The 20,152-nt window shown below is 36.4% G+C and overlaps 2 protein-coding genes across 3 annotated transcripts; one reads left to right on the forward strand and one right to left on the reverse strand.

Annotated features, from left to right (window-relative positions):
• Positions 1-1,258: 1,258 nt before the first annotated feature.
• Positions 1,259-5,375, forward strand: LOC134538291 (small ribosomal subunit protein mS34). Its single transcript, XM_063379470.1, has 3 exons — positions 1,259-1,486; positions 1,561-1,767; positions 4,403-5,375. Exons 1-3 carry the CDS (start codon positions 1,313-1,315, stop codon positions 4,577-4,579), a joined length of 558 nt encoding a protein of 185 aa, XP_063235540.1. The 5' UTR covers positions 1,259-1,312; the 3' UTR covers positions 4,580-5,375.
• Positions 5,376-11,587: 6,212 nt separating this feature from the next.
• On the reverse strand, positions 11,588-20,125 carry LOC134538290 (DNA fragmentation factor subunit beta). 2 transcript variants are annotated; one of them, XM_063379469.1, is made up of 7 exons: positions 19,989-20,125; positions 17,918-18,013; positions 16,763-16,892; positions 15,863-16,054; positions 14,943-15,070; positions 14,182-14,408; positions 11,588-12,570 (listed from the first exon to the last, which is right to left on the reverse strand). In XM_063379469.1, exons 1-7 carry the CDS (start codon positions 20,001-20,003, stop codon positions 12,375-12,377), a joined length of 984 nt encoding a protein of 327 aa, XP_063235539.1. In that variant the 5' UTR covers positions 20,004-20,125; the 3' UTR covers positions 11,588-12,374. The 2 variants fall into 2 exon arrangements, with proteins under 2 accessions (XP_063235539.1, XP_063235538.1); XM_063379468.1 differs by having other exon boundaries at positions 12,375-12,570; positions 14,182-14,459; positions 19,989-20,117.
• Between the last annotated feature and the right edge of the window lie 27 nt (positions 20,126-20,152).

The raw sequence follows: 20,152 nt of genomic DNA on the forward strand, positions 1-20,152 counted from the left end.
GTAATGCATTGTGTGGGGAGAGTTATATTTACGCGACTGGGATAGGCCCTACGCCGTAAAAGGACCGGGCGCACACGGGGAGTAATTAAAAAAGGTTTCGAAGTTTGACTATAGTTACCAGAAGGAAGTTCAGTGAAGACTAAGGATGATGTCTCCCCGTGGGACGTGCGTCCGTCCTGGTCCGTGAGTCGCTCGGTACTCGCGTCTGGCCCTGGCGCGAGGGGAGGGGTGAGCATCCTGTCGCGCCAGAGTTTCTAAAGTTCCGTTATTCGTAAAATATTCTATTAATAACAAGATGTAAGTGGCTCTAAATTCATACAATAAAGATTAATAATTAACTTAATATATATATATATATATATACATTTTAGAAATTAGATGTAACAAGTTTATATGAAATAAGTTTGAATAATCAGAGTCACACTGGAGACTGTTCGTCGCTTGATGACTGCTCCAGTGGCGAATGATAAATGATAATTTGGGGCGGTTTTAATTAAGTTACATACTACGTTACTGAAATCAGGCTGAAGGCCGCAAGGGGAGCACTCACAATTGTATTATTAAAAAACCACACGTGAGTGACCCGGGCACTCCTACGTCGCACTTCCCTCGCACGGGGTTGTTAATTAAAAGTGGCGTATTCTTTAATGTGTATTGAATTTACCACGTATGGGACTCGGGTTGTCTTGCCGATTAAGTCATGGGCGTTGATTATACCTTAGTTCCGCGGCGCTCGCCTGACTCGGGTGGGCCATGGCTAGGGGCGCGTTCTGTTAGCGGGGTCGGATACTGGCGGTTGCAGGTCGGGCTTTAGGGTGGCCTTCGGTCGGACGACGTCAGTGTTAGGAATTACAAGAGACTATCACTATATTATACCAAAACTTGCATAAATTATGCTTGTTAACATCTAATGCTAGTTTAATAACTATAAATTAAAATCTCCATAGTTAAAAACAGCCTCTTTCATAAAATAAGTCATTTAAAACTGTTTCCGCACTGCAAACACCATACCTTAACCAATGTTTTGGGCTTCTAACCAAGATGGCGCAGCAATTAGCTGAACAAAAAAACGGTTTAACACGTTTAACATATAATAATGCGGACATGGTGACCCCCTGGTATCTTCGAGCATATATAAGTATATTCGATCGAAGCCCGGTAGTATAGATGTTCGTCAAACACAGTGCTGTAGAAATCATAAAAAAAAAAAAAAAAAAACACTGTTGAGATGCACATCGTTTTACTCATTGACTACTCATTAGTTATCATAGTTCTATGGGCGTGAGTTTGTTCGGTGGTGTTTACAATTAAAATGCCGATAAAATATATTGGTAGAACGACAGATTTTAAGGGGAAAACGCTATGGGAAATTTTAGGCAATTTAAAAAACTTTGGAGCTGGAAGGATAGTCGTTAGGAGTAGGTTGGAAAAATATCCGGAGCCGTCGTATTTTAAAATTTTGAAGGTGCAACCTTTAGCAAATGAGGTTAGTTTGGTTCGAACTTGAGGCGGGCGCTACTGTAACCGGCCTTTGGGGATGACTGTGTTGCCTGTGCGCAGGAGGTGAGGAAGGTGGAGGTGCTCGTGGAGAAAGTGTTCCGCGGGAAGAAGTTCCCGTATCCGGTGAAGATCCGCAGCGTGTCGTACAAGGCGGACTACCGGCTGCTGCACAAGGACGAGGAGGCCGACTACTGCAAGCTGCCGTCCAGTGCGGGCGGCAGCGTGAGATTACTGCCGGCCAGCGCGCCCTTCCCGCCGCTGCTCAGGGTCAGTTTAGCAGGGTGTTGGGACCATGAAGCCCCTTATACAATAGGGTAAATATGTAGAGTCGCGGTATATGCGAAAAAAAATGCTAAAAATCCGAAAATACTTTTATTCTATGCTCTTTCACTTCCTCTCTTCAAATCAACCGGCGGAGATAAGAAATTCCAAATACTTTAGGAGATATACAATTTTTTAATTTTCATCACAATACCTGTGATCATGCAGCGATCACCATTGTTTCTGGTTTACAATTATCTATTATGTTTCTTATTGGACAATTTTGTCACGTGACAGTTCCGTGATTGGCCAGTATTCAAATACGTGATTATTTATTTATTTATTCATGTTCCGTCGGAGGTATCGCGACGTAGGTGAACGACTACATCATTTCCTTCTAATGGCAAAGTAAATGTACCCGCCTCCAACTCAGGTGAGTTTTTAACGTTTCTAATTTAAAGTCTTATTTTTTATTTGGATATTGTTGCGCAAGTAGTAACAAAAAAAAATTACGTGAGTTATTAATGTTCATCATTTGTCCGGGTTTGTTATGTCAGGTCAGTTACATTATAAATTAAAACTAAAGAACCATTTAAATTAAATCATATTATTTTTAATGTACGCTTAGTTTGAAAGTATTCATAATGCAACTGACCTGACCTAATCGACCATTTTAGCTCCTACTGTTCATCCTTTGTCCCGGTTTGTTTGGTCAGGTCAGTTACATCATAAATATTTTAAAACTAAACAGCCATTAAAATTAATTCACATTATTTTTTATGTCCGCTTAGTTTGAAAGTATTAATAATGTAAGTGACCTGACCTAATCAACCATTTTATTTATTACGCATTCACGAACACACGGCAAACTAACAAAAATTGCGGCGGTCGAATGGTTGTACAGGTGTTGTATTGCAAAATTAAAAAATTCAATATCTCCTAAAGTATTTGGAATTTCTTATCTCCGCCGGTTAGAATGAAAAGAGGAAGTGATAGAGCATATGATAAAAGTAATTTCAGATTTTTAGAATTTTTTGTTTGCAAATTCCGCTACTCTATATGTTCAAAATTAAAAAATTTGATATCTCCTAAAGTATTTGGAATTTCTTATCTCCGCCGGTTGATTTGAAAAGAGGAAGTGAAAGAGCATTGAATATAAGTATTTTCGGATTTTTAGCATTTTTTTTCGCATATACCGCTACTCTACATATTTACCAAATTCTTACGTCGTGGCTTTTCCGTAAATTAATGATAAAAAACTGAAAGTATTTTTTTTTTCAAATACTGGTAAATATGTAGAGTAGATAAACTACAAATAAATGACAATGTTATTTGTAATGTAACTTTTTTCTGAGTCAAGATTTCAAAAGTTATGAAATCCTGCAAGGCTGAAATAAAAATTAAACATTATATTCTCTGGGAGCTTAGGCTCATTAAAATTGTGATTAATTTCTAAGTAATTTTAAATTGTGAGCTGTTTTATATTTATGGTATCTTTTATTCAAGATCATCCTACATTTTAGAGTCACCTTAATTTGAGAACTTTTTTATATTGCATGTCATCCTAAAATCTGTCATATATTCAGAATCCTCATTTTATTTGAGGTTTTCTCACACTATGTATTGTCTTGCATTTGAGTTTGCTTTACTTTAAAGGTCTTCTAACTTAAGATGATAGTGTATGTAATCAAGGCTACTACATTAAAAGTTTTTCTTATATTTGAAGCTTTTCTAAAATTTAAGATTGTATTATAATAAGGCAATATTCAAACTAATTTTATTATCAGTGCTGTCATGTTTGAGGTTGTCTTGTATTCAAGTTCGCCCTACACTCCAGGGCAGCTTATATTCGAGTTCATCCAAATGACTGGATGGTTTTGATCCTTAATAATTAAGAACTGATATTTATAATTTAAATTTTGGTTTTAAACTTTTTCCTTTATTGAAGCGTATAGTTGACTACAACTTAGGGATGGATCGTCCATTAATCACGTGAGGCTCGAAAAGGAGGGGGGGGGGGGTAGGGGGTCGGAAAAAATCACGAAATATCACGGGGGGGGGGGGTGTAAAGAGATACCACGTGTATTTTTTTTTCGCCCGATTTCTACTAAACCGAAAAGCGACGCGTGACCTTGACTCGCCGTAGCCAGGCAACAATATCCCCCGCCCGCCGCAACACGAACCACCCGGCTCGGCTTGCCAGTCGCCAGTAAAGACTGTGATTTTAGGCGCCGAATACAAGCGTAAATCACATATAAGCCTTTCCTTTATTATTATTTTTATGCCAGTGAGAATAAACCTGCAAACCTTAATGTGTGACTGGACATTTTTATCACTGTGCTTAATTTTCCAGAATTAAATTAGATCATACCTATATTTAAAGATAATATTCTGAAATTTTTAAAAAAATATTTTGTACCGGAAAAATACACGTGATTTATTGTGTGTGTGTGTGTTTAGGGGGGGGGGGGGGGGGGAAGTAGTCTAAAACCTCACCACTAATCACTAGGGGGGAGGGGGGGGGGGTAAAGAAATTTGCTAATAAAAAACATCACGTGATTAATGGACGACCCCTTAGTACAATAATTTCACGTGAATCTGTGGATGCGTGTTGTGACGACTGCACTGCATCTGGCGACAGGAACTCCTGGTACGAGAGGCAGCAGCTCGCGGTGAAGCGGCAGTCGAGCCCAAGCTGAAAATGCTGTACCGCGACAATCCACTGCCCCTGTTCAGGGTGGCAGAGGACGGGGAAACGCCTACGGAGACCATAACTACGCGGCCCAGCGCAGAGTTTGCTCAGAGAGGCCTGAAGTAGAATTTTATATACTTACATATTTATCGTAATCGTTGATGGGTCCTTTCTGTTTGTCCCCACAGCCATTTACCAGCTTTAGTGTTCTGCATATATTTGCTATTACTTTAATAATAAACAAAAAAATTATTGATGGTTAGCTGTTCACATTTTCCAAATTTACTTTTCCTGAGCAAGAAAGTTAATATAATTCTTACCATTTTACTAATGGAAGTAAAATAGTTCCAAAATTTTACAGGTTTAAGCAGAGAACAAAAACGTCATGATTTGAAAATTAAATAGTGGGGAAAATTATAAACTAGTATAATGCATGATGATGTGTCACAAGTGGAAATTTGTATTAATGTTACGAAATCAAATTAACACGACTGAAGCCTTTACTGATGATAGAAGGGCTACAAACAGCTCTGCATTGTATAAAAAGAAACAATCTCCGTAAGACTGTAGTGAGCGCATACAAGCGGGGAAAAAAGAAAAGCGGGCTGTCGCATGGACGCCTCTCCTCATGATCTTTCTTTTGACGACAACTGCCAGACTCCTGTAAGCTGGAAAAGTATTTTGTCAATAACATTCTTTACATCCCATCCCATTCCTCCCCACCCAACTCAAGCTCAGCTGGGCCCAAAAACTTACCAAGTTGAAAGTAAGTACTGTTTAGACACCCTGCAGCAGAATTTAACAGTCTAGTTTATTTTGTGTGAGGCATTGGTTCTGGTTTTAGATCATGCAGCTAGGGTTTTTTTTTTGTATCAAAGCACACATTTTAATAGTATAAAAAAAACTAAAAAAAGAAAAGAAACTTGGGTGGACTGGCAGTCTCTGGAAACCTTGTCTAAGCATACTTGGCCTTATGACTCGATTATGCCGACGTCCGGAAAATACTTTTTTACTTTTGCTAAAAGAATCATCCCATTTTAAGCTAGTTTTCTTGTAAATAACGTGACTACTCACTTTTCAATGGATCCATTTCCAATTTAACTCTACAGTGTTTTAATATGGATTATTCCTATATTATAACATGTAATAAGAGATTTATGTAAATACTAGAATTAGGAATTATAAATAATAACCTTCAAAGTCTCTAAAATAGTATATGAACATCACTTTTCAATTTATATTTAAAATTCACACTGCTCCAACAAATAATAAAACACAAGTTAAAATAATCGAAAAATTTTATTTTCTCAAAAAATATATCAAATACAAACATTTGTCCTGTCTTAAACATACATGTTTATGGACTTATATTTCAGATTTATTTTTCAACACTGCTCTTAAATTTAAGTAAACTAAATTAAAATACCAATAAAATGTACTGAATGCATCAATAGGTGACTTACAGAAATATAATTCATTGATTAATAAATAATTCATGCATACTGATCCAGCAATTTGTACAAAACTTTCATAACTATAATTTTTTTTTTGCTGTAACTTAAACCACATTAATTCAATAATATTTAGAGATGGATAAGTCTGCAAATTTTTGTACCAAGGAAAGTTCAGTAATAATACCTTCGAGTCTAGTCAACACTTTTTTTTTTTTAATTTGAGGCAAGTTGTGTTCTTACAAATTGAGCCAGGCTTGAGTAATTGCAGCAAATTTAGAAAATAATTTTATGATCCTGGTGTTTATGTTAATGTACCATTAGCATTATTTTAAAGTTTGTACATGTCTTTTAAGCATTAATATTCAGGGTTCGTACGGTCCTGGAATGTCCTGGAACTTTTACCATGTCCTTAAAAGGTCTTGAAAAGTCCTTGAATTCAATCCAGTCCTTGGAAAGTCCTTGAATTTTCAGGTAACATAATATTCCAGTTAGTTTCCCATCGTTAAAATCCTAGCTTAGGAATACGAAACCATAATTTGTTTCTTATTTCGAGAATATAATTTGCTTGACGTGAACAGACGATAACCGAGTGAATTTTCGTAAAAAAAAAAAAATGGATTTGGGAATTTCTCGTGTTCTATTGGCAACGACATTTATCGGTTATGGTGCGTAATAATGCTTTGCGTAACTGTGTTATTGGATATAGTTTGGTACACAAGAGTAAATGTGGTATCGCGTGGTAGTTGTGGTATCGATTTTTAAAATATGCAGGATAAATATGGTATAGTATGGTAAATGTGGTACAAACAAAAGAAGTTAGATGCAAGATGGTGGTTTTTCTTTGTACTTTTTCCGGATTTACATGCTTCTGTAATTGTATGGCATTGTCGGAGTGATTGGAAAGGGAAAAGTGTTATTTCTAGAAATGTTTTAATATCAGTTCCGACTTCGTTTTTAGTTTATACTTCCTACGAGTTGCGAAAAGATTTTTTTGCTGGCTTTGATATTTGCATCAAATAGCCTATTTGTTTGCATTTTGATTTAATTTTTGCGGCTGTCGTATGTAAAAACTACATTTTTTCACACTTTCTCTTATTATTTTCCTTCAACGTGTTTGATAGTGCTTTTGGTGTTTTTATGTACCTATGCAACTTGAGAGATACTGTTAACATTTTTTCTCAAAATGCCTGGAAACTGTACTTTTAACGATTTGTGGTTACGTAACCCAAAATTCAGTAAATGCCTACAAAAAACGACTGACAGAAATAAAGCCAAATGTGTTTTATGTAGTAGTGTTTTCGATATCAGTAACATGGGTGTATCTGCGTTAACGAGTCATATGGGTGGGAAGAAACATGTCGCTCTGGCAAGTGAGAAGCCAAAACTTGGAATACAAGTATATCTCGGTGGTAAACAGCCTTCACAAGATGGCCAATCTACAAGTTTAGCAGTCGTGAAACCAGATATCCAGAATTCTCAAGATCAGCAGGTAGGCCTGATTAGTTCTTTTATTACTGGCCAGGACACTTTAAAAGCAGAAATTCTGTGGGCCCTTAAAGTATGCAGTAACCATTTTTCATACAAGTCCTGTGAGGATATTGGGCCCTTGTTCAGACAAATGTTTCCTGATAGCAGTGTTGCCAAAGGCTTTTCGTTGGGAGAAACAAAGTGTGCCTATATGTGTTGTTTTGGGATAGCACCTTATTTTAGGTCCTTACTCATGGAAAAAATTCGAAAGGAAGATTCGTATGTTCTGCTTTTTGACGAGAGTGTTAACCGAAAACTTCATCAGAAGCAATTGGATTACCATATTAGATATTGGGATACCGACAAAGTCGTCTCATGCTATATGCACTCTAGTTTCTTGGGACATGCAACTGCAGAAGACATGTTTAGTTCGTATGAAAAACTCAGTTCTGAAATTTTTCTTCCCAGCATGCCTTTACTGCAGCTCTCCATGGATGGTCCAAATGTCAATTGGAAATTTTACGACATGGTTTGTGATCAACTGAAGAAAGACACAAATAAAACAATGATACAAACTGGCAGTTGTGGGTTACACATACTTCATGGTGCATTTAAGTATGGATCAGTTTCATCTACCTGGGATGTGGAGAGAATTTTGTCAAGTATGTATTATCTTTTTAAGGACTCTCCAGCTAGGAGGGAAGATTATGTGAATGTGACCAGTAGTACTCTTTTTCCTTTAAAATTTTGTGCTGTTAGGTGGATAGAGAATTCGATAGTTGCAGCTCGTGCTATTGAAATGTGGCCTCATATGCTCAAGTATGTAAAGTCTGTAACAGACAAAAATGTTCCCAACCCCAACACCAAATCTTTCATGGCCATCAAAGAAGCGGCAGCTGACCCACTCACGCCTGTAAAACTGCTAGTATTTCAGTCAATTGCCAAAGAAGTGGAACCATTTTTGATAGCATATCAAACTGATAAGCCAGTTCTGCCATTTTTAGGGAAAGATATGTTGAAATTGCTGCGAAGCCTAATGGAAAGGTTTATCAAAGATGATATTATGAAGAATGCAAATTCTTGTGGCAAACTTGTCAGAGTTGAAGTTGCAAAGAAAGAAAACCATTTGCCAGCAACCAAAGTCTATTTAGGATTTGCTGCAGAAAATAGAGTAAAAGATTTGGTTCACAAGAATGTAAGCAAGGATCGTGACATTATACAGTTACGAATGGAATGTCGTGATTTTCTCTTGGAAATTGTGAAAAAGTTGTTGAACAAGTGTCCTTTACAATATTCTGTTGTTAGGAACCTGTTGTTTGGACCCTAGAGAAATGAATGACCAAAAAATTTGCACTACCCGGTTTTCATTAGTATTAAAAATTTTGGTAGATGCAGGGCGAGTTGAAGAAACAGACTGCGATGCATTACTTTCAGCTTACAAAGATTTTATTCTGGAGTTTGATTCGTCATCACAGTTTCGAAATTTCAAACCTGAAGCTGACCGTTTGGATTCATTGTTATTTGGTAGTGCAAACTCTAGTTCCAACTACGTAGGATTATGGTGTGTGATGAAAATGCTGCTGATTTTGTCACATGGACAAGCCTCTGTTGAGAGAGGTTTCTCAGTTAACAGGCAAATTGAAGTAGAAAACATGCATGACCGTACAGTAATTTCGCAGAGAATCATTTGTCAGCATGTTACATCTGTTGGTGGTGTCTCAAATGTAAACATTACAAATGATCTGATAGCTTCAGCAGCAAGCGCACGCCAAAAATGGTAAAGCTTTTTGGAAGAGAAAAGGCGCAAGAAAGAAACAGAACAGCAGAAGTTAAAACGAAAAAATATCACAGATGAAATAGATGAACTCAAGACCAAGAAACAAAGAATCGAAGCAGATATTTGTGAACTCACAAAATCAGCTGATAGGTTCTCTGAACAGGCGGAAGCAACCGGTAGTTTAACCATGGTGTCAAAGTCCAACAGCCTTCGAAGAACAGCCAAAGAAAAATCTGCATCCCTTGCTGAAGTAAACAGACAGTTATGTGAGAAGTTAGAAGAATATAAAAATCACTAAGGTATTGTGTGAATGTTACGTAGGTTTTTAGGTAGGGATTAAATTTAGTAGAAAAACATACTTAACATACTAAAAATACAAAAGCAGAAATAGAAATGTTGCGAAACTAAACTTAATTTCACTTACTTAAGTAAAAATTTGATGTAGCTAATATAATTTATTTTTACTGTGGTCCTTGAAAAATTATTGTACAGTCCTTGAAAAGTCCTTGGAAAGTCCTTGAAAGTTAATTGTAAGTTCCTGTAAGAACCCTGAATATTATTTGTGTCAAGCGAATAAGTAAGATTTAACTATATAACGATTGAAAATTAAAAAAAATATTTTATTTCCACTTGATTCTGTAAAACTCGATATATTGAAAGACCTTTGAAGTAAAAGATAATTGGGTTTTTTGTTCTCATTTTAAATGATTTTACTCCAACAATTGCCCTGAATGGTACAACTGAAAGAAATAATCTTTTATAGATTAAATTAAATTAAATTAAATTATATCTAATCTTGGAGTGGACAAGACGTAAAACTTATTCCATTCTATGATGTTTAAATCCTTTCTGCCAGCTGCCAGGCGATCTTTATCGATTGGGACGCATGCACAAGCAACTTTTCCATTGCGGGAAGGGCAACGTGCCTTCCTCTCATATGTCACAGCCTTGCGTTGCGTTGCTTTTGCTCCTTATATCACAGGTGCCCAGCAACTCCTGTATCGTGGTAAACAAAGCAGTGAAGTAATGCACCAGAACTAATATTCTAGAACGGTATTAAACTGTCTCTTTCTGCTGGAAGAGGCCACTGAAACTTTGTCGACCATATTTGAAACGAATGTCACATTTTATATTTTGGTGATTATGAGGTTGCACTCACCCATCGTTATCATATTTACTCTAAATAACATTAATTAATATTTGAATAGAACAAGTAATTTTTTAGCTGGAGATGATTTGGCACAGGCTTTTTGTGAAAAAGGTTGTTTTTTTTTTTTTTTTTTTTTAAAAAAAGGTTTGGAGGTGGGCCAAAATCAGTCCAAAAATCAATATAAACCCCTTCAAATTCCACTCTATTAACAATAGTTTTTTTTTTCCCCATTAATGTATCTTGTGATATACGGGAACAAATAATTATACAATAATCAAGATATCATTTAAATTATATGAATATGTTGTAAATTATGCCCATCTAAATTATCCTTTAAAATTAAATTACAGTCAAACCTCTATCTATCGAACTCGCATGTATCGATTGTCCGTGTTTATCGTATACTTTCTACGGTCCCGGCAAAATTGCCATACAACTAAGGTTAAAAAAAGTCCGCTTGTACCGATGTTTGAATTATCATTTTGTCCGCATTGATCGTACAAAATATGTGGTCCCGTCACTATAAATTATAATAGATGTTCGTTTAATCATAGAGATTTTGCAGAAATAACCATTTCTTAGACAGAAACCGTCATAAAAACAGTAACGATTGTATACAGAAGTAGTAAAAATCACCTTAAATCTGCAGCCAAGTAATGGAGCACGTAAACATGAAGAAAAGACAAATGAACAACAACTTATGAAGAAATATGGATGATGTACCATAACTACAGTACAAACCCAATTGTTATCTTATGATAATTACCATAAAAAGAACTAAAGATTCTTTGTAGATACCATAATACTACAGAAGCACGATAGCTACCACATTTGCACTATAGTAGTTACCGTAACAACCGAGATGTATATTTACCGTGATGGTAATGTATTTATTTATAACATATTAAAATTAAAGAACATTATTGAGAGAAAAAAGCATGTTAAAATTTATATGTACGGTTGGCACATGTTGCGAAGAAATAATGTGATCTGAAAGAATGCAGTACTACTACGAACAGTGAAAAGGGTACTCGTGGATTTTTAGGTTAGGATATTCAGTAATATCGGCCGAAAATTAACAAGTGTATCGGAAGTCGGCAGAAATGCCGGTTCAACTAAATATTGGCAAAATCTGCTTCTTCAGTACAGCTCTACATTTGATGACGTGAGTAAACATATTTCAGACTTTAAGATATTGAAAAAAGACTTTAATTTCCATGTAGGTTTATTGGCGTGTGTTTTTTTTTTTTTTGCAAGTGTAAATTGAATTAAGTAAAATGCTTCCATTTTTTTTTTTTTTTCAGCTGATTAAACTTTAATGACAAGTACTTAACTGATATATTTCTGACACTAATTTTGAGGTTGAAATATTTTTTTCAAAATCTAAGAGTGAAGTTCACATTTATCGAATGTCCGCATCTACAGAATTTTTTTGTTGAGTCCCCTGATAAAACTATAGATAGGGGTTTGACTGTAATAAGTCAAAAGTGTAAAAAAGCATAAATTAATTATTTAATGAAATATATATTTTGTGGTAAATACCTGACTATACTATATTATATGGAGAATCCTCTTCCTGTTGGGAAATACCCTTTCTATAGCTTAGTCTCAGTCAATGTGCAGATTTGCTGGACTTCAGTTCTTTGGTGCTATAACTTTTCTGGTTCAACTTGAGTGGCAGAAAGCGGGATATTCATTTGAATATTCTGAGAACCAAAATAACTAATGTAATATAAAAACATTGTTTAAACCAAACAAACCACTTTTCTGGGTTTTTTACACCCTGTTCTAAACTGAGTTTAACTTATCTTGCCTGATTTTTAAGCATACCTGTAACATATAACAACTATTAAGTGTGTAGTTACAGCCTTTCACTGTCTGATGCAACAACACCAGGTAATAGTTATGTATTTTAAAACTTGAAGCTTCATTAGCTACTTCTGTACTCTTGCATATCTTCATGATATTTTTACGTGGCAAAAATGACGCTCTGAAAATTCAAGCATTACTCTGTTCAAAGGTTGGCTGCTGCAACCAAATGTGAGGTGTGAATTCGTTGTTCATCCCACAGCATCAAATCAGGTATTGGCTAGGATCACACTTCGCACTGTGCACGCTCTTGTCATGACATACTATGTGTACTAACTTAAGGTTGTGATGTGTGAAGAGCAGTTGGAAGAAATAGGACCAGCGAACTGAGCGCTGCTCTTCCACGGCCTGTTGGGCGGCTTCCAACATAGCTGGAATAACCGTCCGTGATCGTTCTATCCTGAAACATGGTGAGACACACTTTGTAGACATGTTCCAGACCACGGCCGCACTGGATTAGTGATTTGTGATTTCACTACATCATAGAACATCAAAATTGCTTTAATGAAAATGTCAACTATAAATGAATACACAGCATAAATTGTAATATGCTGTTCTATAGAATAAAAAAATACATAAGCGTTGATCTTCATAAAATCATTATGGAAATGTCCTGAGAATGTGAAATATAATCTGCTAGAAAACTAGAAACACTATACACCCACCCATTGAAGGAAAACCGAGCACTAATCAAAACAGCGCTAATCAAATACTTTTTTTTTTACGTAAGAGTGTGCAAGTAGGTAAGTGTGCCTGCTGACTACCAATTTTATGAAGAGACTTCTCCCGTTAAAATTAATTTTCAGGACACATGACTAAATACACGTGAAGTACATTTATATAAAAGTTGAATAACGTTTGAGATTAAACAAACTAAAATTAAATTTTAAAAATTCACATACTACCACATTGTTTACTTAATATGGTTTGGGCAGAGCATTCCTAGGTACCCTAGGTATGCGCTAACAACATTTCAGAGTTACAAAAAAATACTGTTATTAATATAGGAGATATTTCAGATCTAATTTTCAAAAAGCATAAACTTAATGATTTCTATTATTAGAAAGATTATTTAACCTGTTAACATCATCCCCACACTCACTATTGTTTACTAAATGCATGTCCGCCATGATTTGCCACTAGTGCATCCTAGTAGGCATGAGGTAAACTAAACCTGAGAGCTTCTTTCTCTAGTCTCCAAAGCTGCTGCTCACATGCAGAATGGCGTAAAATTTACGTTTGCTGAACACACTGGCACATTGGAGATAAATATGCAGTAATGAAACGAATAGCTACTAAGAAAGAAGCAAAGTATTGTTTGTTGATTCATCACATTGCATTGTATTTAATGTTACACGAGTACTATTTATTGTCTTTGTACATGCACGGAAATAAAATTTCAGGTAAAAGACAAAACATGCCGTAATTTATTGGCATCATTACTTCAAAACCACTCTAATCAAACAACTTAACTTCTAGGGGTGGGTGTACTTTAATGAAAATAACAGTAAAGAAATACTCTGGGTGAACCCAAACTGCTCCAGCCAGCAATGCCACCTGGCAGGCTAAGTCAACAGCCAGAGCCCATCCAAACAAATCTGGAAGCAAGCGGCTCGATTGCTGCTTGATTACAGAATCAGCTGGACCATATGATGCTGGACCAAAGACTTTCCGCTGTACATTGTCTAGTTAAGCATAGATATTAACAATCCAAATTCCCTGTGAAACCAATACGAGCTTGGTTGTACAGATTCACAACATTTTAACTGTAATCTGAAAACCTCCAAAATAAACCAGTTTCTGGCTTGTATAAAATTGGAATATCTATTTTTACTTGTGTGAGCATGCATTTCATACCAAATTTGAAATCCAAAATGTAGAATTTTCAAGAATTTTATCTTGTTTGTTAAATACTGAGTTGAACCACTCAATGATTTAAATTACGAGTTATTTGGAGCCAAGACTTTGTCGTAGCCTGTGAAATGTGCTGGAAGGCGTCGCCACCGTGTACCTGTGGTCCAGATTCCACATCTGGAAGAGCACCCGGGCCTCCCGGCTGCAGTAAGGGTTGATTGCGTGGGTGGACAAGCCACTGCTGTAGAGGCAGTCCTTCTCGTCCCACCGGCCCTGGCAGCGGAAAGTCCCGGCGTCGTCGCAGAGTCGCCGGAGCAGCGCGTCGCCGTGACCTCCGTCGCCGGGCCCGCTCCGGTCGAAGTAACACCCAAAGTGCTTCGCTTTCTGCAAGGAACCCTTCATCTCGTCCATCATCTCCGATATTTTAGCTCGAACCTGCAATAGTCGGTTGATTATACGTCCTGCGATGCATTTGCGTGAACGTTAAATAAACAGCGTTGAACAGAGAGAAAACGTACCTAATGTAAAAACTGCAACTGCCAAACATATTACCTAATTTCAATGTCTTTCCCATATATGTAGATTTTTATAGGCCAAGCTGGGGTGACGGTGGTGAATTGGGAGCTGGGGTTCAGGTAGTCAAGATGTCTACGAGACATACTTTTGAGCTCAGTGAACCTCTCGCACTGTGCATTCTGTTTAGTGTATAATCTTTTTGTCAGTCTCAATAAATTTTTAATCAGGATCTGATTAGGTTATACATTAAATATTACACAAATACTTAAAAAACAAATATCTACATAAACATGTTACAAAAGCAAAGTTTAAAGTCTGTGAGGAAGCTTACACAATCAAACCCTAAGTGTGTTAATATTTACTTAACATGAAGATTGTGACATCAGTATTGTGCAAACATACCTTTCTGTTGACTTTGTAAGGTTCCGACTTCTTGAGGGCATCGCATGTTTTGAACATGTAGCCTCTGATGCGATCCTGGGCTCCTCGGAACATCACCTGCTCTTTAGAGCTTGCTCTCGTGTCGAGGCCTAGAAAATACACCGTGTCGTCAATAAACCAACGGCAACACGCTTATTTCCGCTGGCTTAAACACCATTCACGTGAACACTGTTCACAAAAATAACCTTGCACCAAGCAAGTGGTGGGAAAACGAGCACACTAAACAGAAACATTTCTGGAAATTGAATTTTATACACCCACCAGTTATTAGACCTGAACGAGGGTATGTTACTTTTTTTCTCTTAAAAGCAGTGTTAGGTTTTTTTTTACGTGAAGCGGGGAAAAGGATGGGCCATAAAGTTTGGAGGGGAAAGAGAAAAAGGCACAGGACTGCCACCTCACCCCTTCCCGAAGTGTTTAAGTAAGGCAGAAACAGAGAAAGGACTGAGGAACACCACTGCTGTATACCTTACGTGCTGATAAGCTGAGACATGGAACATAAAGACTTTACTTGTTTCTCGGAACCCTGCTGAAGACAGATTTACGTTGTGACCAATATTCTATGGCGATATTTACAACTAAAATGTTAGCTTTTTATGTCCAAAACTATAGTTGCGGACCCATACACAAAGGTGACTCTTCTGGGGGTAAATACAGTAGCTGATCAGTGTGAAATATCAGCAAGCATGATTCTGAGTGTGACGATCTGCAAGATAATATCTGCAGAATAATTAATCGGAAATTGGTATCGGCCCAGCTCTAATTAAAATACACTTTTAAAGACTATGTTAATGTTACAAAGCAAAGGAAAATGAGATTATATTACCAATAATTTTTTATTCAGCACTATGTATTTGATATCTGTGACTGCTGATATGTACCTTGAAACCAAACAGGGTCTTCGGTCTTGGTGCTCAGTAATACTCTGTCGTCTCCGTCCGCGTCACCTACCAAGTGTGCCAACTGCCGTACTTTGTGTTTCAAGTTGGTCGAGAAGAATTGGTTCACCTCTTGCCCAGCCTGCAAGAAGTCCAGGTTTACAGCTCGCAGAGCGTTGTATAAGATCTCTGCACCTGTTTTTCATACAAACAAGAACAACTTATGCAGCAGAATCTGAAGAAATTCCTTATTGGTGCCAAACCTAACAGCTGTGGCTAACACGAAACATAAAACCAGTGGTGGATTTCAAGCTGAAATTGAAGATTCTATAAATGTATACATACACAGACACACATTAAATAGGTCGTAAATAAAATTAGTAGTTGATATAATACAAGTACAGTAGTATCTCAATTATCTGAGCTTCGTTTATCCGACATTCTATGTCATCAGACACGCCCACTACAAAAAAATATCTGCAACAAGAACTGAAATTTATGAGCATGAGCGTAGTGTTTCTTTTGTTTTGTTTCTCCCAACTTTACCACAGCTAATTAGTTTTTTTTTCACACCACCCTATTATCTGACATTTTTGCTTATCTGATGTTAAAGTGGCCTGTTTGTCAGATACACGAGACTATTGTATACTCTTTTAGGCTTGTTTGATTTGTCAAGACAGTTCAATGACTGTTTAACATTGAATTATTCTGAAGAATAATATGCTGGATGGGAAATACATACATCCACTGATTTATGCACTTTGTAAGAAATCGCCTGAGTCTGGTAAAATACTTTTTTTTCCCTTTAAATTATATCATTATCAACATCATTTCAGTTTATTACTGTTAACTACAAAACTAACCCAGCACGCTCTCGAACACGGCTGACCTTCAGAAACATACCAGTTAACGCATTCTCTTGAGGACGTAGCATGATCAGCAATGTCTGCTGAGGCAGCGTCTCAAAATAGTTGTCGTCGTCCACAAACGTTCCGTCTTCCAATTGCAAATTCACAATTTCATCCTTCGAAATCTGTAAATTACGTACAGCATACCCTTTAACAACCAAGCTCAAGACATTCGATTTCATCAACAGGTTTTAAAATTCATCAAAATTTAAGTAAAAACTTAACCTTTCAGTCTGGGAAATGTGACTTGCTTTTTCTATCTAATCAAGTCTATTCTAATCATAGCATTTACCTGGAGTGATTTTTCAGCGAAACCATGTAAAACTAGAATCTAGATGAACAGGCTAATATTCGAACCTGAATACCCTGTAATGTAAGTCTAGTGTCTCATCACCGCACCACCTTGCACATGATAGTACCCTTTTGCCCTCCACCCAAAATGATTTGTACTGTAAACATAGTAACTTCAATTTTATGTATTAATATATTCTTATGAGAAAATATAACATCTCTGGAGCTGTGATTGAATACTGTAAAGACGATTTTAGAGATGAGTGGGAATTTTTTTCCTCTCCCAATAATGATATAGATTAATATAATTTAAGATAGGTTGATAAACTAAAATAATGGTAAAATCTTTTTATGGTGTAGTGTATAGTGTTTAGTCCTCTATTACACACTTTACATACCAGTTGTAAAATTTTACATTACCTTTGTATTACAGTACAGGTAAAAAAAAACTTTTACGAACCGTGAAGTATGCCCGTATGTATTTAGTACATTTTGTCTTTCTTTACCACCAATGGCTCTCTTCTTTTGTTATGTTGTGAAAAAATGGTTGGTAAAATTAATTTTTGTCAATTCTTTTTTGGTTTAGCCAAAAATGTTCCTGTAAATGATTGAAAATCTTTCCAAAAGTTTTTTTCTATAGCATTAACATCTCTAATTATTAATCAGCACAAGTTCAAGAACAGATAAGGTCATCTTGTTGGAACACTTAAGTCAACCGTTTGCACCCTCTGTTGCCTCATTGCCACCTTGATGACAAGGAAAAAAAAAAAAAAGAAGCAGCTTTGCTAAACAGGAAAAAAAATGACTGCAAGTTTTACAGCTATAAATAAATATAATGTTGTGTACGGTGTTCACTTACCATAAATTTGATTCTGGCTTTTTCTATAAGTTCCTGTAGAGACGTACATGCAACTCCAACTGTACGGCTACGGTCGGCATTAGTTACTTTATACCCCTGGATCAAGATATAAGAACCAAAAACTATAGTGCATAAATGACAGGGCAAATTACAATTTTGAACATACAAATTATAGGTTAGAATGTATTCTGCATACAAATAACTATTTACATGAAGGCACTTGTCATAGCTTTGTAGTTTCATTACATTATATTTAAAAAAATATATTAAAATTTATTTGAAAAACTATTGAAGATTTAAAACTGCCCAAAATCTTGTGTAAATAAAAGTTACAAGTGCTCATTCTAGTATCACTAAGGATATGTTAGAATGCTATGTAGCCACTTCATACTGTTTGGATTTAAATACAGATGTCATTCCAGCATTTTGAAGAGCATAAATCTGCATGTAGTAAGCCATCCACCAGGGGCCACCATATTAGCCACCATTATTTTTCTTATCTGAAAGCAGGTTAGCCAAAAGCCTGGGTGTCTTACTATCACCGGCCACTGCACTGGAGGAGAAGAGTAAGCGAGCCCTACCGATTCTCCTTCCCTTCCCTTACCCCTGTCGCGAGCCGAAGCTATAAGATTGTGACGCCGAGACGGGTCCCAAGTTTTCAAATATCTTGCACCTATTGTATTTAACCAGCGCGGTAATTATAAGCAGGTGGTGACTGGGTAACTCTTCCAGCTAAAGCTAATTGTTTCCAGGAATAGGCCAGTTCTACCGAAACCCAACCATTTTTATTCCTTTTTTTTTTTTGTATTGTCAAGCTTCGAGCATGATTTATGATTTTGAGTGGATGTGGACAAGGCACTTGGATTGATTAAAATATCTTTAATTAATTTCTTACTTCATCACTAAAACAATTTTTTTTATAAAAAAATTAATAATATTTTTACCATTTCAATATTTAAAGTTAATTACCGAAAACTGCTCAAATAGCACTACTTTACACCTTAAAATCCAAATTTTTTCGGGGGAGGACCCCCGGACCCCTCGCTTTAATAGGGGGGGGGGGGGTCCATGCTTCTTAACCCCCCCCCCCCCTCCCCCATACACAAATCCTGGCTACGCTACTGGCATCCACAGTTATGTTCCAATGTTCCCAATCTTTTTTCTTATAAATAATATTGTGTGACTTGTAAAGCATAGGCCCTACTTATATCATTAGAGTTGGCTAATGCTCATTTACAAGTATTAATGTTAAATAATATTCAAAATAATACATAACTAACAAGCAAGCAGGAACACCTATACTACGAGGGAGGAACCCAAAAATGACTGCAATCGTAATGTTGCGCATCATGTACTTGTAGCGCCAGTTTTTGCCGTTAGGGAGCTGTTCTAGGACTTGTCCTGAGTCAGCCTACGTCACCCAAAAATGACACGTGGTTTCTCTGGCAGTTCTGTGTGAGTGTCTTTAGTGCACTTGTGATTTGAATAGAATGGCCGATTCTCTCGAACAATGTGCTGCTGTGAAGTTTCTGCTGCATTCTTTCCGAGTAAAGAAACCAGCGAAAAACTGGTGCTACAAGAACATGATGCACAATATTATAATTCCCATCATTTTTGGGTCCCCCCTCGTATGCACAGTTTCTAAAAATAAAAAAAATAAAAATCTTAAACAATTTAAATAAATATAAAATTTTGTTTTAATATATTTTAAGATAAATTACTATTGGAACAATAGCCCTAACTCAAGAACTCCTGCTTCGATGTCTATAAATGGAAGAGTGGTAGAGTTAATTAGAGAGGAAGACTAATTGCAAGCAGATGTAAAGGAAAAAAAAACTGTCTTTTTAATTCCTTTTCTCTACATTACTTCCATCAGAAATAACTAATTTTAATTCCCCATATGAATATACTACTCGACCATTTACCGAGCCGACAAAAGTAGCAGGAGTAAACTACCAAAAACCACAATTTCCGAAATTATTTTCTATTCAGTCCTTAAACCTCACAGTTTCCTTAAAGTTACCTTATATGTAATTAAGGGCCATATTAATGTACCATATGCCGTATTTACCTTCATTCCACCCATTTCTACGATCACATATCAATATACATCCAATTTATTGATAGTTGACAGGTTTCTTACAAAAAATATTAGATTGTTTATCGAAAGGTTGTTTACACATGGCATGTGCTGGCAGGTTTTTAATTATTTTTTTTCAAGTTAGCCAACATTAC

The sequence above is a fragment of the Bacillus rossius genome, chromosome 13 (genome assembly GCF_032445375.1).
Source record: "Bacillus rossius redtenbacheri isolate Brsri chromosome 13, Brsri_v3, whole genome shotgun sequence".
NCBI lineage: Eukaryota > Metazoa > Arthropoda > Insecta > Phasmatodea > Bacillidae > Bacillus > Bacillus rossius.

What these genes read in the sequence shown, in the direction of transcription:
- LOC134538290 (XM_063379468.1), bottom strand. An exon ending in TCAAGAGAATGCGTTAACTG is followed by an intron (nt 16,055 to 16,762) that starts GTATGTTTCTGA and finishes TATGAAAAACAG; the next exon opens with GTGCAGAGATCTTATACAAC. An exon ending in CTTACAAAGTCAACAGAAAG is followed by an intron (nt 14,460 to 14,942) that starts GTATGTTTGCAC and finishes CGACTATTGCAG; the next exon opens with GTTCGAGCTAAAATATCGGA.
- LOC134538291 (XM_063379470.1), top strand. Translation starts at nt 1,313, where the DNA reads ATGCCGATAAAATATATTGGTAGAACGACAGATTTTAAGGGGAAAACG. An exon ending in TGCAACCTTTAGCAAATGAG is followed by an intron (nt 1,487 to 1,560) that starts GTTAGTTTGGTT and finishes GCCTGTGCGCAG; the next exon opens with GAGGTGAGGAAGGTGGAGGT. An exon ending in CCTTCCCGCCGCTGCTCAGG is followed by an intron (nt 1,768 to 4,402) that starts GTCAGTTTAGCA and finishes ATCTGGCGACAG; the next exon opens with GAACTCCTGGTACGAGAGGC.